This window comes from Grampus griseus (assembly GCF_964374135.1).
Source record: "Grampus griseus genome assembly, chromosome: 1".
Taxonomy (NCBI): Eukaryota; Metazoa; Chordata; class Mammalia; order Artiodactyla; family Delphinidae; genus Grampus; species Grampus griseus.
Genome location: NC_139017.1, coordinates 82,720,713 through 82,737,993, shown reverse-complemented (window position 1 = coordinate 82,737,993; position 17,281 = coordinate 82,720,713). Strand labels below are relative to the sequence as shown.

At 36.9% G+C, this 17,281-nt stretch overlaps 1 protein-coding gene across 2 annotated transcripts in view; it reads right to left on the bottom strand.

Moving 5' to 3' along the window:
* Positions 1 to 16,690, bottom strand: part of DENND2C (DENN domain containing 2C) — a gene marked incomplete at its 5' end in the record, with an annotated part of 37,633 nt that extends 20,943 nt beyond the window's left edge. The window contains 8 exons of one of the 2 annotated variants that reach the window (XM_082671757.1): positions 2 to 111; positions 4,084 to 4,271; positions 6,106 to 6,150; positions 10,454 to 10,550; positions 13,749 to 13,919; positions 14,503 to 14,615; positions 15,044 to 15,180; positions 15,867 to 16,690. In XM_082671757.1, the coding sequence (XP_082527883.1) occupies positions 2 to 111; positions 4,084 to 4,271; positions 6,106 to 6,150; positions 10,454 to 10,550; positions 13,749 to 13,919; positions 14,503 to 14,615; positions 15,044 to 15,180; positions 15,867 to 16,690 (1,685 nt within the window). Of the gene's footprint in view, position 1; positions 112 to 4,083; positions 4,272 to 6,101; positions 6,151 to 10,453; positions 10,702 to 13,748; positions 13,920 to 14,502; positions 14,616 to 15,043; positions 15,181 to 15,866 lie in introns of those variants that run through there. The other variant, XM_082671756.1, reaches the window with a different exon arrangement.
* Between the last annotated feature and the right edge of the window lie 591 nt (positions 16,691 to 17,281).

The following is a 17,281-nucleotide window of genomic DNA, read 5'->3' as shown; positions in this document are numbered from 1 at the left end:
CCTCTTGAGTTCTGAGGTTGGCACCCAGTCCTTTGAATCAGGAAAACAAAATTTTGGGATAACTTTGAGCCTGTCTTCAATGTCTCTGGATTGCTTACAGCCATGATCACCCTGAAAAAAAATAACACTGTAAGTGACTAATATTCTGTGTGAGCGGAGTATATAAATAAACTCAGCCTGGTCTTAGGAAAAGAGTCTCTGATAAGTCTAGGTAGGTGTCTCAGAGTGGTTCTGTGCTATTTAATAAAACAGGAAGGCCAAGACTGGTAGTCACTGGAAACATACTGAGAACTGAGTTTCTAAGGAAAAAGAATTCTGTTTTACATAGAGAGGGTACTTATGGACATCCTATAATCTGATGTAAGAGAAATGATTGAAAACAGTTTCTTAGCTAGAGGAAGAATCTTAATTCAGAATTAACATACTAGTGAGAATATTTTTATGAATCATGGGACATAAAATAAATGAAAATCTATTCTACAATATACTGATAGCAAAAACCTAGTTAGCTCAAGACACTCTCTGATCAATAATCCAAGATGTTTTGAAAAGGCAGGTGAACGTTACTTAGAAAAGATACTATTTTTAGAATCCACCCCATATATATAATCATTTTCCTTAGCATATAATCTTTGCTACCTAATTATGGGTTTGCAACTTCCTGTAAGATTTTAGCATGGAAGACCTTTTGTGCAAGTCTGGTATTGTACTTTAAAGGACAGTCTAAATTTAGTTAAACCAAAAGACATTTTAAAATTAGTATAAAAACAAGCAGATAAGTCTAATTACCATATTGCCTTCATGTAACTAATACCAATGACCTATCCTTTAATTTCTAAAACAAAACATGCAGCCATTCTGGGTCACTTAGAGATTAAGCCCTTAAGAAATGGAAAAGCACTCTAACAAAATTTTAGTTGTGTCATATTCTATTGTTTTTATACTGTTAAATGATTCACAATCATCTTCATTCAAGGTTTTCCACATCAGAATCAAGAGGGGCTCAGGCAGCTCTTTCCCTCCCAGACTTATAGATGCCTAATGCACAATAACGCCAAGTAACTTGCTTAGAGACATCCTTGAATTACTGTCAGAGTCAACTGGGTCCTCATCTGGTTCCAAACCCATAATTCAGGCTGTGCTGAAAACAGGTTCAACCTCAAGATTTCTCTTTGCAAATGTAAGACTGATGAACAACAGAGAAAAAAATTAAGCTTCTCTTTATGGGAAATTTGATTCCTCGACTATCTATTTTAGACTCTTACGGTACTGTGTTACTAAAGAGTGCAGTGACGCTGTGCTCTCAGGCCACACTGAGGAATTTTATAAGAAATTAAACATTGATTTATTTACAGCAGGAATGTTGGTGAGGACTTTCTTAAAAAATGAGAACCCATGCAGGAAATGTCTCAGATTTCAGTTCAGTTGTGCTTCATTAGCTTTTCTTATTTTTATTTATTTATTTTTTGGCTGTGTTGGGTCTTCGTTGCTGCTCATGGGCTTTCCCTAGTTGCGGCGAGCGGGGGCTACTCTTTGTTGCGGTGTGCAGGCTTCTCATTGCGGTGGCTTCTCTTGTTGTGGCGTATGGGCTCTAGGCGTGCGGGTTTCAGTAGTTGTGGCTCGAGGGCTCTAGAGCACAGGCTCAGTAGTTGTGGGGCACGGGCTTAGTTGCTCCGCAGCATGTGGGATCTTCCAGGACCAGGGCTCGAACCTGTGTCCCCTGCATTGGTAGGAGGATTCTTAACCGCTGCACCACCAGGGAAGCCCTTCACTAGCTTTTCTAGTGAAACATGAAACTCAGGGTTTAAACCCGAAGTCCTAAAGTTCCTGAGCAGATAATGAGAGCAGTGGTCCAAGTAGTAAGCTGGAGGGTGAGTAAATGTCCCTGTTTAAAGGGATTACTCCTTCCCAAGGCCAGCTACATAATTTGCAGAGCACAGTGCAAGATGAAAAACTGTGAGCCCCTTGTTCAAAAAGCAGGAAAAAACAATGTAAAATGAAATATAAAACTTGTTACTTTCTTCTGTGGTTTCTTTCTCAGCCTGCAATGGGGTTTTTGATTTTCTGCTTAATGGCATGCTCCCTCAGGCACGAGGATCCTGGAGACAAGTGCAGACTCTCACAGGTGCCCAGGGACCCTGGCCTGCAATCTGGTGCCCAAGTGGCCCACCAGCTGCTGGGTTTCCCCTCGGGCCAGCTGCAGGACTAAAACTCTGAGTCCTGACTAGGGGTGGGACAGTTGAGCCAAGGACTTCCCTTCCCATGGGCCCACTACTCGAACCCACAGCAGCTAGGCGACCCTCAAGGGGTTGTAGCCTCCACATGGGGACGTGCTCAGTACTTGGATTGGGGGTGGTGAAAAGGCTTGCCCCCCCAGGCCACCCACTGAACACAGGGGCAATGCCCAGGGTAGGGAAGGATCTACCATGTGTTGCTTAAGACACTTCGGCGTTAATGCTTGCCTGATCCTGACCCCCTCCATGCCCGTGCAGAGGGTGGCAGCAGTCACTGAGTGAGGATTGAAAGGGGGAAGCCAGACGGGGCCTGGGGAACCAAGGGGTAGGAGTGAGGACAACTGGAGAACCCATCCTGGAGAGGTGACAGCATACATGAGCCAAGGCTTTAAGACCTTGGCACGTGCCCCACTGTCTCATCAGATCTCACTCCTCACTTACAAAACACAAATTCAAATATAAAATTATTGGGGCTTCCCTGGTGGCGCAGTGGTTGAGAGTCCGCCTGCCGATGCAGGGGACGCGGGTTTGTGCCCCGGTCTGGGAAGATTCCACATGCCGCGGAGCGGCTGGGCCCGTGAGCCATGGCCGCTGAGCCTGCACGTCTGGAGCCTGTGTTCCGCAACGGGAGAGGCCACAACAGTGAGAGGCCCGCATACCGTAAAAAATAAAATAAAATAAAAATAAAAAAATAAAATTATTAAGAACTTCAACGGTGACTGCGGAGCAGGGTGCAGGGCCCTTGTAAGTGAGGGGCCTTGTGTAACTGCACTGGTCACATGCCCATGAAGTCAGTCCTGCTCTTACTCAGCTTCAGCCAATTCATGCCACTTAGGAATGTAGGCTGAATGTTGGCAGTCTTTCTAGTTTCTCAGGAGAAAGCAGAAATACAGATTTTTATGTGAAATATGACTTTTAAACAAAAAATTGACAACAAAACTTTTATTATTTTATTACTGTGCAAACCCAAAAAACATATCTGTGGGCTAAATATGCTCAGAGGCCATCAGTTTGTTAAGCCCTGATGTAACGATTATGCTCTTTGTATTTACTGCCACAAAGCTCAGAGCCACATTTGGGGTCTATTTTGTAAGCTCTGTGAGGTAAGCTCTGTGCTCTCCCAGCACCTAATCTTGGCAAATAGTAGGTATTTATGAAATATTGATTAAATAAATGAATGAATTATTTTGTGAAAAAGGTAAATGAAATAATACCGTTAATAACAGTTACCATTTATCAAGTGTTACTATGTGCAAGGAACTGGATTAAGCACGTTACATACATTATCTCATTAAATCCTCACTAATAGGGAATAACATTACATAGTGCTTACTGTATGCTAGACACTGTTCTAAGTGCCTTATATTAATTATAATTAGCTCATTTAATCCTCACCACAACTCCAAGGGGGTAGACACTATGAAGATTATCCCCCTTTGACCAATGAAGAAAATGAGGCACAGAGCAGTTCAACTGGTCCAAGTCACAGAGCTAATAAGTGGCAAATGCAGATAGCTGGCTCCCAGTCCATGCTCTGAACTGCTACCCTACTCTGCCACATTTATCACTCCCCTCATTAAGGATGAGAAAACTGAGGCTCTGTAACTTGCTAAAGGTCACTTAGTAAATAGCAGAGCAAAAGATAAAAGCCCAACTTGAATAACGAGCTTTAATTCCCCCTTGGTTGCAGCCCATGCCTGACACGAGGTATCATTAGAGTGCACCGGATCCTACAAGAAGTACAGTATTAGTAAAAGCTAACTGAGACAATAGTAAACAAGAAGAGAGGGAATAAATACACAGAGACACAGAAACGTTCCTGGATGCCTCATAGCCTCCATGCACTTACCTTGCTAGGGAATTGTTGTATGACCTGGGGAATGTAGCTTATTTCTGATGGCTTCTTCTGTAGAGACACCACCACAAAAAGTTCAAACAGCTGCTGCTCCTGTAATTCAATTAGATCCCGCTCTAAGGTCTGGTAGTGAGGATTCCTCTTGGAAGGTTGCTGCAGTTGCGCTATGCGCTTGTAGCGACCTGCGATGAGATTACGGAGTCTTGTTTTCCTTTATAGCCCTATCTTCCCTCTAGCATCCAGAGGTCATGACCCACGCAGGACTAATCTTCACTCAGTCGTTGCTAATGAATGTTGACTAACCAATGTCTGCCACCCAGACATACTTGTTAGGGCTATGACACACTTGGAGGACAAGTGCAGATTCTCACAAGCACCTGGGGGCCCTGCAGTGGGACCGATGTTCTGTGTCCCAACTGATACCTATGTATGTCCCAACACATACTCTGTGCCATCCCATCTTTCATGGCATGACGCCAGGATACACAGAAAATGTCAGGTAAAAGCACTGGCCTGACAAAAGATGTCATTTTGGGGACCATGAAATCTTAGGTGGGGGAAAAGATCTGATAAAAGAACTGAGTCCTATAGAAGGTAAGTTCCTAAAGAGACAAGTTTGATCAAGTTAAAACAAAAACTATCCTCACATTAAAGAAATGTTCTTTTCCCTTTTCTCCTTGGCATATATTACTAATAATGGACATATACTTATATCAATAAATGGTGCTAAATGCAAGAGAGAAAAATGACATGTAAGAAGGTATCCATTAGCAGACTATTTCTCAAAAGAAAGAATTCATAGAAGCATACTATGTAAACAGTATGAGCAATCCCACCGAAAAGTGGATACCATTTATCCTTTATTCTCATTTATCTCTAAATTCTGAATAATTTGGGGTAGTCTCCACTAGGGGACATGCAGTACTTGCAGAAGAAATAGTCTAAGCATCCCAGAGATTTGCTTATGTGTCATTCTGAGCCAATGATGGAAAGACTCATCCACTAACTGTTTCGCTTTTCTTTTGAGATATGATGCATTCTGCCCCCAAAGAAGTTACAAGGTAGATCAAAATATTAAGAACACTTAAAAAATAGTTTTGGAGTGCCTCTCCAAAATTATCCGGTACATTTAGTGCTCTAGGCAAACCTTCCTTGCTCCAAACTCCAAAGGGCTCAGTTCAAGTCAAGAAAATTTTAGGGCCTGTTTCTCAGTAGCAACAGAACAAAATTAATCATCTTTACACATCCAAGCTGAACCTGATGATGACTTAAGTTTCACCTTCAGTCAGCCTACAGAATCAAACACCTGAAGCAATTTAGGCTACTGGTAGGAGCACATGATTATTTATCATAAGATCAGAGTATCAGACCTGGAACTGCCCTGTACTCAGCTTTGATAATTCAGGTCTCCTATTTTTTCCATGCTTCAGTTAAACAGAAATTAAATAATTTGCTGTGAAAATCCATTAGATGAAGGATACAGAGCACTATGACTGCTTGAACAAATACAGCCAAAAAAGCACAGCATCTTCTATATTCTAACAGAAAGTAAATGGCACAATAATTTAGAATATAAATACCTATGAATAAGAAACAGATCAGTGTTTCCTGTCCCAATGTCAGAGATATCTAAGATACTCAAATGAATGACTATGAAAAAATCAGATATTTAATGCAAAGTATTTGCCTCAGAGAATGACTCACATACTCTGTTTTGGCTGCTGCACATATGTCTGAACGTGCAGCTCTGCCGCTCCCCTCTTAAGATGGAAGGACATTCCATCTTAAGAACTACACTGGTCTGCCTCACTCTACCATGGGAGACCTTTAATGCTGTCAAACATCTGACAGTGTACTGTTTAGTTCCCCAAATCTCAACAGGTTCTTATAATGAAGAAATCACCGACAAAGTGAAACTTCGTATAGAAAAAACATGCTTAATCACAAAGGCAGGTGCCACTCCACCTACAACCAGGATCATCACGCGAAAGGGAGCAGCCCCACTGACTCACTCACTCTTTGGCAGATACTCGGCATCACTTTCGTACCCACAGGTTTCACCTGAAAAGAAAGAGTTTCCATTTGTACTGTCCAACAAGAACAGGCAGAACATGAGGACAAAAACAATGTAAAAGCTCCACGGACCTGGGGACTTACTTGGAGTAAGGAATAATTAAGGAGGCTGAGCCTTTCTCCAAACCACTTAGCTGTATCAGGGCAGGACAGGTGCAAAAAAGAATAAAAGGCTCAGAGAAGAAACTATTCCATTCCATCTTCTTCCCATACCCACCTCCCTCCTCAGTTCCCCTCTCATCCCTAATTCTAGAAATTAACAGCAGTTCAGACTAGTTTTAGAAAGCCTTGATCAGAGTGGATTTTATTTCTACCTTCATATCATTGTCTTTATATTCCCAAATAAGGTATCAAAGGTAAAACACCAACCTGGCTAAACAAAAATCTCAATACGGAACAAACTGTGAATTTAGATTAACAGGAAAATGTGAGGCTAAGAAAGATTACCAAGTAAGTTTATGAAGTAATATTTATGATGCCTTTATGATGCCTCTAAGCCACCTCTAATGCCAAACTAAACTGAACTTTACTCTGAATTCTTATAGTACTCAAACAGCTTTGAACTGCTCTTATTTTCCACAATTGGATTTTAAGTATCTTGAGGCTAAGATACTTTTAGCCTGTTTCTAGAAGGGAATGTTCTGTACAATACTAGGCACATTGTCAATTTACAAAAAAAAAAAAAAAAAGAAAGAAAGAGAACAACCAAAACACAAAACAAAACATCGTGAACAGGTGAACGAAAAATTTCTAAATTAAGTCTGAAAAGTTAAAGCAAAATTTTAAAATAAAAAGAAAGGGAAAAAATTTTAATATATCAGGAAAAACAAGGACTAGGAGTCACAAATGAAAACTGTACGGAAGTTTGATTGTATAAAAATGTAAAATTTCTAATCTAATAAAAAATCATTAGTAAATTCAAAAGGTAAATAAACTGGGGGAATATTTGAAATCCACGTTGCAGACGCAAGGCTAAGTTTCTTAATATTTAAATAGCTGTTACAAATGAATAAGTAAAAACACAGCACAACAAAAAAAATGAATAAAAGAGTAGGAAAAGACAATTTATAGAAAAAGATTGATAACTATTGATAAACATAACTGTTCAAATTCATAATTAATAAAATAAATTTAATAACTTAAAACAATAAGTAAGATACACTTTTCAACCATGATACTGGCAAAAAATAAAAAGCTCTAATAAAACACAGTATTAATGAAGATTACGAGGAAAAAACCATTTTCAAAAGCTCTTCATAGAAATATAAAGCTGTTTTTTTTTTTTTTTGCAGTACGCGGACCTCTCACTGTTGTGGCCTCTCCTGTTGCAGAGCACAGGCTCTGGATGCACAGGCCCAGTGGCCACGGCTCACGGGTCCAGCCGCCCCGCAGCAATGTGGGATCTTCCCGGACCAGGCCACGAACCCGTGTCCCCTGCATCGGCAGGCGGACTCTCAACCACTGCGCCACCAGGGAAGCCCAAAGCTGTTTTTTTTTAAGTTGTTAAAATCTATTTGTGAGACAATTTGTCAGCAGTTATAAAAATTTTAATTTATGTGTTCTTTAAAGTATGTGTTCTTTGATTAAGTACACTGCTAGGAACTTATTCTACAGATGTATTCTTACCAACATACAAAAAAATATATAAACAAAAAATATATATTACAGCATTGTTTGAAGAAAAAATCTATATCTATATATCTACCTATTTATAAAACTTAATTATCCACAGGTTAAATAAAATGTTAGAAACAGCCAAAATGTCTACCAGCTAAATAAAATTCTTTTACATCTATACCAAGAAATACAGTACAGCTATGTGGATCTCTATGTGTTGATACCAAAAGAGCTCCAAAGTATATTAATTATATATTTTTTTAAAACAGCAAGATATACAAAGTCTGAATAGTATAAAAGTATTTGGGGAGAAAAAATATTTGCATGTGCATAAGATTTTCTGGGATTAGTAGGAGGAGGTTTGGGAAACTTTGGCTTTCCGTTTTATGTTATTTTATATTATTGTAATTTCTTGCTGTGCTCATTTTAATTTTGTAATAAGGAAGAAGAGAACATAAAAACAAATACTGTCTCTTCATTAGATATGTGGGAAAGGTACACAAGACATGTTACAGAAAAAGCAGGTATTTAAATATTGTGTACTGTACAGGTTTTATAACTTCAAACTAACTACAATGACAAAAAGTATACTGGGGCTATAAAATATTGTTCAGTATGAAAGAACAAACACTGTGAGCTCCTGAGTCCTATTTGTATCCTTAGCACCAAGCACCTCTTGGGAGCCCATGAAGTGTTTGGAAAGACAAAAAAAAAAAGAAAGAGGGAAGGGAGGAAAGGTAATTTACCTGGAAAAGACCTTACAAAAGCTCATTTAAATGGCTTTAATATATTCACATCTATGGGTTTTGACGATCTGCATTCCAAGACACTGAATGAAGGTTAAGGGGTTTATAAGCCAATAGGAAAATCTGTTGAGAATCTGTAGGGATCAAAAAAGTACTAGGTTGTCCCTTTTTAAAATGTGACTTCAACACACAAAATTATAATTTTGAAGAAGGACAATAAATCATTTTGTGATACCTGATAACTGAGAGTTAAGAACTGTTTAGGTTGCAACAGATTCGGTAAAACCTAGCATGTACTGGCAGAGCAGGTAAATACAATCATCTGGTTCTATGAGGCATTGCTGATATACAGACAAAAGCTTAAGGAGGTAAACAAAAATCTGAGAACTGTGACTACTGAGCCAGGAGATCCTCAGGCATGAGAGAAATTCCTCGGGTCCACTGAAGGAGTTGGCCACAGAGACTGAGTAAATGCATATTTCCTTTGAGCCACGCAAAAGAAAAATCTGTAGGGACTCCTCCTTTTTGTGTGTGTATGTGTTAGAAGTTGGCAGTTTATGCTCTTGAATTTTTTCTTTTCAATAATGATACAGTGAAAAAAAGGATTTGGCTCTTCAAAAACTTTTCTTCGAGCCAAATTTACTAAAATGTTCCTAATCCATAAAGCATTCAAATAAAATAAGAGATTGGTGATCATCTACCTAGGGTGGCATATCTGGTGAATACAGTTATCAATAGAGTGCTGTTAATACGGGAAAATGATAATGTTTTCTAAGAATTTGTCCTGGTTCCAGTGTCTTGATATTTCACAAAATTTGCAATTTACAATTTATTTCCTTATCTATAAAACAATAATATTTGCTACATGCCGTTATTTAGAAAAACAATCATAATAGAGAAGAAGAAGACTTTGTGGTATCATGTTCCTTGATTCAAATTGATGCTTCCTCCTCTGGCTCAGCTTCTTCCTCTGTAAAATTAGGACAGTCCCTACCTCCCAGTGTGGTCATACGTTATACACCAGATAAAGTACATAAAGAAACTATTACTTCATTCAGTAAATGGTAGCTATTATTATTAACAATAACCAGAAGTATTTCTTCTACAGAAGAGAAGGCTGAAATGTTGTAATAATTGCTTTTGCAAATATGAAAACTCACATTTAAAATGGTGATGAGATGATTTTAATCATCACAAAGTAAGAAGAAAGAGTCTTGAATTATTGAACAGGGAAGTTTATTTTCACATAGTAATTGTTAGAATGAAGAAGAGATTTTCAATGAAAATGAAGAAATTTCTGTCTTTGGAAGTCTGCAAAAATATGAAATATTCTTTTCTGGTATGACTTGGCTGTTGCTTCTCACTTATGAATCTCACAGACAAAAATTGCTAAACTCTACACATCCTTTGCCAGACAACCAAGTTAAAGTTGTAAAGAAGATTCTACAATAATAATTCACTATAGATGTTGAAAGTTTCTTAAGACAATCTAAGTTTTATCTAGGCATCTGAGGAATAAAACTACTGAACTTATTAGATGACTATAGGTTGAACACCACATACATTCAGTATATATATACTTAATATTTTCATTTCGACACTGAGAGAGTCTATACTGACAAAAGACTGTAAATCAAAGTAGTACTACATAATAAGGATGCAACCTGTCCATGAAAATTAGTCTCATTGGTTTATAACTATTTTTTAATTTATTTACTTATTCATCCAATAGTTATTACTTGGTACAGAACTAAACAAAAGGGATTTGAGGAAGAACAAGAAATAATCCCTTAGCCTAAAGAAGTTTTATGTTTAAGTGGGATAGACAGGAAAGTAAACCAAAAATTATAATTCACATCAAACATTAAATTATTTAATGATTTGCCCCTCATATGCTAATAGCTATGGACAGTTGGAACAATTCTTACCTTTAGAGGGAGGTACATCTTTTCCAGTGTAAGGGTGTAACTTTACCCTCTTCTTCCCTCTCTTAGATTCAAATATATCATCTATTTTCAATACAAGCTGAAAAAAGACCAGAAAAGTACAAGCTAAAACAAACACCAACAAGTTTTGCAGCTTGATGTTAACTTATTAGTGATTCTCGTTCAGAGAAAGATCCATTTTATAAATAAAAACCTTTACATTTTTCAATTTTGAATCTAAAATTATCTTTAGTAAGATGATATGCTATTCTAATACATATTCCATTTAACATGGGTAAGAGAAGTGGGAAAGGATATTTCCTTTCCAGAGGAAGTTTAGCACAGGTTCTTAGAGAGATTGCTTGTCATTCCATGTCACAACATGCAGGAAATCTGGCTACTGCACTCCATATATTGACCAAGCCTTACCAATGGACTCAAGTTTTTGCGAGCCCAGAGTAGGAAGTGGGATATTTACTCACTTGTAAGGCAGGGTGAGGCACAGTTATGTCTGCTCCCAGGAATTTTTGCAAAGAGAGGATAATCACGCTTAGAAAGCTTTAGTCAAAAGGAATACTCCTTTGCTACTGGGAGCACTAATATTATAATTTATTTTGGAAACATGTCATAAAAATAGGAGATTCTCAAATATGTCCAAGTACAAAACAATGTTCCATTTAATATGCATTATTCATTAAAATTCTTTCTTTGCTTCTGGGAAGTGTGTATAAAAGAGACAGACAGACAGACTGGGCTTAAAAAAGAGAAAAGAATTAAAGCTGATCAACAGCCACTTTTAAAAGGAGAAATTGATTAGTTTTTCTATGTATATTTTTCTTAAAATTCCAAACTTTTTCTTAACTATCAATATTGATCTAACATATTTAATGCCCAGAATTACAGTTGTTAGGAACATTATATAATATGATAACCAACAAAGTTGCTTGAGAAAAATGTTCTTGTTTTTTCCTTTGTCCTTGTTTCTCTAGCAATCCTGGCAATCCATAGGCAGTGAATCAGTCCACTGCAAGAAAAATAACATGTGAGAAACATGTGCTTCCAATATGCAGATTATTCCCACATTTTTGGATGAGTTTATTCTTTTAAAGATTTTCATAGCTATAATTCAAGTGAAAAGTTACCAATATTCTTAAATATTAGCATTATTAAAGAAAATAAGAGAATCCAACATAAAAAGGTATTGCTAGGGGCTATAGGAAAGATGTATGAGAGTAAACATGTATTTTGGATACATAAGGACCCAAAATAGTAGAATTATTAATGTGTATTTGAAAAGTATACTTAAAAGTATACTCAAATGTTATAAAGAAAAGGGAACTATCTATTCTAGAAATATGAGATAAAGTAATAAAATTTAAATTTTGATTATGAGCTAGGAGCCTATAATTACCTTCTAGTTATAGGAAATACCGTAGAATAGTTTTCCTAAGAAATGATGGAAACCATATTGCTGTACACACTTGACACAAACAATATAAAACATTAGGAAATCTACTCTAGCAAACAATCCCACACAGATTGCCACAGCAGAGAAAGAAAGGAAGGGTAGGGAAGAGGCATATGGACTAGATCAGTTACTTTCAAACTATGAAACCAGTTTCCCTTCCAGAGATAGCTCTAGTCATCAAAGAGGAAATAAGTGAAAACTGCTTTCCTCATGGAATGTTGTTCCCGAAGATAGTCCAAAACCAAAATTTGTATTGCAAATGAAACATCCTAAAAGGATTTAATCCAAGGAGGGTCACAGGTAGAAATGCTAACAGTCTGCTCCTGCCTGACAATCAAGAATTCATCACCATTTTTCTCTTCCCCATTTCTTAAGAAAACCTTTGGGAAAATATCCAAACAGGAAAAGTTGGATCATCTCACCTATAATCAGAAAGAGAACAGGCTTTGAGTACTCAAGGGATCCACAGTACATAAAATACTGAGGCATGAAATCAAAAGCACTGCAAATATCCTTGGGTCTCATTAAATTCCACAATCCATAATTTCTAAATATTTGTTAATGCTATTCCAAGAACCACATCTTAAATACAATTCCTTATGTGTTTGTGTTCTAGCCCCTGTGAACGCATGATCTGCTGTTTCTGGAACATGTGGGAGGCTGCTTTGTTGTGCCAGCAATTCTTTTTTTTTTTTTTTTGGAAGTATAGTTGATTTACAATGCGGTGTTAGTTCCTGGTGTACAGGAAAGTGATTGTTATGCATTATATATACATACATCCTGGAAATTCTTTAAACCTCTGATTTTTAAGTAGTCCTCACCATACACAGGAGAATAAACACCTAAAGATTTTTTTTTCCAGAGAGATCAGTTTAGTGCTTTAAAAAAAACTCTGTGTCTTTAACACTTCACATATTAAAGAGGGAGGGGCAGGAAATGGATCAGAAGAATTAAAGTAACTGTGGAACAGAATATTTCCCAAGGAACCAATCAGCAGTTACTACACCAAGAAACAGCTATGACTTTTGTTCAGTGTTAAAATCAGGTACAGAAATCATGTGCTAAATGAATATAACTAATTCAGATGGGATTAAAGACAGGAATACTATTTAAATGATTTTATTTCTGCATAGTAATCCTGAAAACATTCTGAATTACAGAACAAAATAACATAAACAGTTTTTAAATATTTTCATGTAATTTCTTAAATGTCTCTCTTAAAAATATATATATTACAAATAATCCAAATTTCTTTATTTTGGTTCAGTGGCTGTCACTGAGATGATTTACAGACTTATTGCCTTTTCTCCCTTGAGAGAGAAGTCATTTATTTAATATAATTGGCAAAAATTTCTTTTCCCAAGTAATAGTAAAATTTCTTTTTTCCTTCCTTTGAGTGGACATTTTTGGCATATACTTTGTCATTACTGAAAATTTGTAAACTCAGGCACAAAACTGAATTAACTTTGGCTGTTATACAAATAAGTGAGAACAACACTGATGCCAGCTTACTAGAAGGTCCTTTTACATGAGGTTCTAGGGCTTCCTTCACACCGGCAGCTGATTTTAATGAGAACTAAGGTAACTAGAGCGAAGCCCTCCATCTAAAATCAATTTTCCAAATCCACACACACACACAAAAACCTTGGCAAAAGCCATTCATGCATTTTTCTTGCATGAGCAAAAACTTAGCTTAAGGCTGCTTTCCAAATCTTCTAATTCCAGTAGGTCAGTTCTAACCTATTATTCGTTTCAGTCTAAAGTTTATTTATTCGCATTTGTGGAAATGCTGAAGTAAGAGTTGAAGAATCAAAGTGCTGGAGTTCTTACCCTTGGAAGATTTTTCCTTTTCCTGTTTGCAACTTCTCCAGCTCGGAAAAGCTTCCATTCAGTTAAAGTGACAGGCAATGTGGTATCCTTTGTGAGCTTTGACCATAAATAAACTTGTGAGTTCTTCGGTTCCATAGTCTTCCGGTGAAGTAACTGAGGTTTGGGAGGAAGCTAAAACAGAAGAGGTACTGCTAAGGTAAGATCATCTAGGTAATGCCTGTGTTCTCAAAGTCAAAGCTATCCCCCCAAAATATTTATCTTTCCTTTAAAATCATCTAAAATGAGGACACCGTAATTTCTTTTTCACTGTTTGTAAAGAAGTTTCTTGGGTTTCTAATCCAAGTTCTTCTACAACAGTGTAATCAAATTTCCAGAAAACAATAGCTCAGAGTCCTCATTAACTCAAGGCAGCCTTTGCTTTCAGGGCTGGTGAGTGCTTGCAGGGACCAGACAGGCAATTTAGGCCACAGGTTGATGTGAGACTATTACAGTGCTGTGGTAACTATAGTGAACTAAAAGGTTTATGGTCTGTCTAAAGGTGTTTGTATTCAAGTCTTCTCAAGCGCTAAAAAAACAAACAAAAACCCCTCCCCAAAACCAAAAAAAAAGTTTTGTGCTGCTCCCCCCAAAATAAAACAAAGAACAATAAACCAACATTTCAGTGCCTCTTAGTTTTGGCCCTAGTTAAACCATTTTAACCTTTTTGTAGGATCATAAATAAGATTCTAATATTTTCTTATTTCTCTGGTTATACCTTGTGTGCTTTGAAAGCAATTTTAGGGGGTGGTAGCTTCCATGTTGAAAGAGACCTCCACATGGGCAAAGGCTGCACTGGAATATCTTCATATGGATTTTCTTTGATGGGATCTTGAAAAATAATGAAAAAAAAAGTTTAGAGGAACATAATTAAATGGGAACACACTGACTACACTTAAAAGGAAAAGAAAGCAAAAACTGACTAAATATGTTCAGCTTTCTACTCTACATTGCTGTAGGGATGTAGGTCTCAAAATCAATGGTACTTTAAGCTCACAAACCACTCAGGCGTCCAACCAACCTCAAAGAATTCTCAAAATACCATACTACACACATCTACTTCTGAACTGAACAGTCCAATAAACTAGTTGTAAAATCCATTAGAGAATTACGGAATTTATACAACAAAGGTTTCAATATTAGAAAGGAAAATCTAGAGCAAGACATGCTTGATTGTAAAAGAAAATAACATACTCTAGTTAAGGGCTCCACCAACTACATACTCACTAAATTTAATTGCAAAGTTTGTGGACACCTACATATGATATCCTCATAGATATTGTCCTCAGACTGTGTGTAATAAAGTGCTGAGCCAGAATTTCTTCTAAGTTCTTCACGAATCTTCCGTGAGTTCTGATTTCGAAAGTGCTGAATGTCCTCAAATTCAAAGGATTTCCTTAAGAAAGGAGATACATTTTAAAGTTGTATCTTGTAAAACTCTAGTATTCTTTATATTGGTATGATAGACACAAATTGATAAGAAAAGGACTTAGTGTACAAAATTACAAAGGTGTTTTATCAGATACCTAAGAATAATAAATTAGGCTGATGCCCTAATACGCACCATGAGAAAACTGGAGGCTTTTAGCCAATTACATTCATGTTCTTCTTTGGGTACTTTATTAAATTCACTCTGTAATAAAAAGTGAGGCTAATGCCAGCATGTCCTAAATGAAGTAGAAGAAGGTACTTGCTTCCCTATACATTGTTCTTTTCTTTTTTGGCCGCACCGCATGACAGGTGGTATCTTAGTTCCCCAACCAGGGATCGAACCCATATCCCTTGCATTGGAAGCGCGGAGTCTTAATCACTGGACCGCCAGGGAAGTCCCCTATACATTTTTAAAGATATAAAATGGAAGTTTTTCTACAGTACTTATGTCAGTAGATTGTCCTGGATATTACCTATACTCCTACTGTTTCGCTTATATGTATTTTCCCCTTGGGTTAATCAACATCTGTATAATCAAATTATACGTGTAACCCACACATGGAAATGGAAATTGGTTTGAAAAGGAAACAGAAGCTCAATAGTTCTATAAGGAAAATACTTAAAATCATTACCTTTCAAATAAAAACATACCTTTTAGATCTCCCTCTGATTTTTCTGCCATAGTTCTTTGGTTCAGGTTCCTGAGAAGAGGCTAAAGAGGGCTCTGTACAAGAATTATTTTCACAGTATTTTCTGTCACAGTTTCTTTCTTTGTATGGCATATCACCAGATTCAGATAAATATCTGAATGTCCTACGAGGTTTTGGCAAAGGATTTATAGAAGGTCCACACTCTTGTCCCTCAGGTTCAGAGTAAATGTTTTCTAAGCTCTTCGTTACTCCATATGAACTATCCAGACCTCTGAAATTCAGTTCTTTTTCTGAAGAGTCACAATGTTCTAAAGCTAAATTTAAGACTTTATCTGGGGGAAGTGCTTCTATTTTCTTCCACAATATCTGTGAGGTATAGAAATTTCCTGGAGGTAATGAAGTCTCTGGATCCAAAACTTCTTTCCAGCTTTCAGTTTGTTTGGCCCGAGAACATACCCAGTTGGATCCTGATTCATTTTTAAAGAAGTGTGTATCATCATACTCACGTCTCTCACTTTCATCCTCACTTCGATTGTGGCTTTTGGCATCTTCATTAATACCCTGATCAACATTTTGAGAGTTGGTGACATCCAGGTTTTTGCTCTTTCCCTCAGCAACAGGATTTCTCTTAAGAAGAATCTCTTGATTACAGTTATTATATCTCACTCCAAAGTCCTTTGGATCGCACTTATCTGGATTAGATTTACCATTAGTTCTTCCTTCCCACTGAGAAATTTTTTGTTTGATGTTTCTGCAGTGGCTTCTTGACAGTGTATGAACAGCAGAACGAGAAAAACCAACATCCATGTTCCCAGTTGGGTGCATGACAAGTGATGAATTTTACTGAGGTTCCATTACAAGTAACTGTGAAATACTATATTCTTTATCCTGTCAGTTAGAATCCAAACAATTCCAGCATTTTCCTTTCATCTTTAACTTGAAAATGTTTTAAAAAGAAAAATTCTGATCATCAATCCTTGTTGAAAATGGCTACAACTTTATCTTGAATAATCCTATTAAAATGAAATGAATATGTTAACACAGTTTTATAATTTCCTAATTTAAACTCCACTAAAACACTGCCCACCTATCCCTAAATAAGTCGCTAACATTTCATATGTAAAGATGTACCTGTCATCCATTAAGCAATTCAACCTCATAAAGGCATTCCTAAGAGGGTGGTATAATATTACAGAGAAAATATTACTTAATGGTATTTCTCAAATTGTCTGCTTTAACATTCTGCATATTTAATTTCCTAAAGTTAAGTAGAATGAGGTTTTATAAGAGATTACACATAGTAGTATACAATATTATTTTGTGATAAATCAATTCTTTACAAAACCTTCTGTTAATGAAACAAGGACCAACAGACTATTATAAAAAGCATACAGAAATACATCTCAAATAACCAAA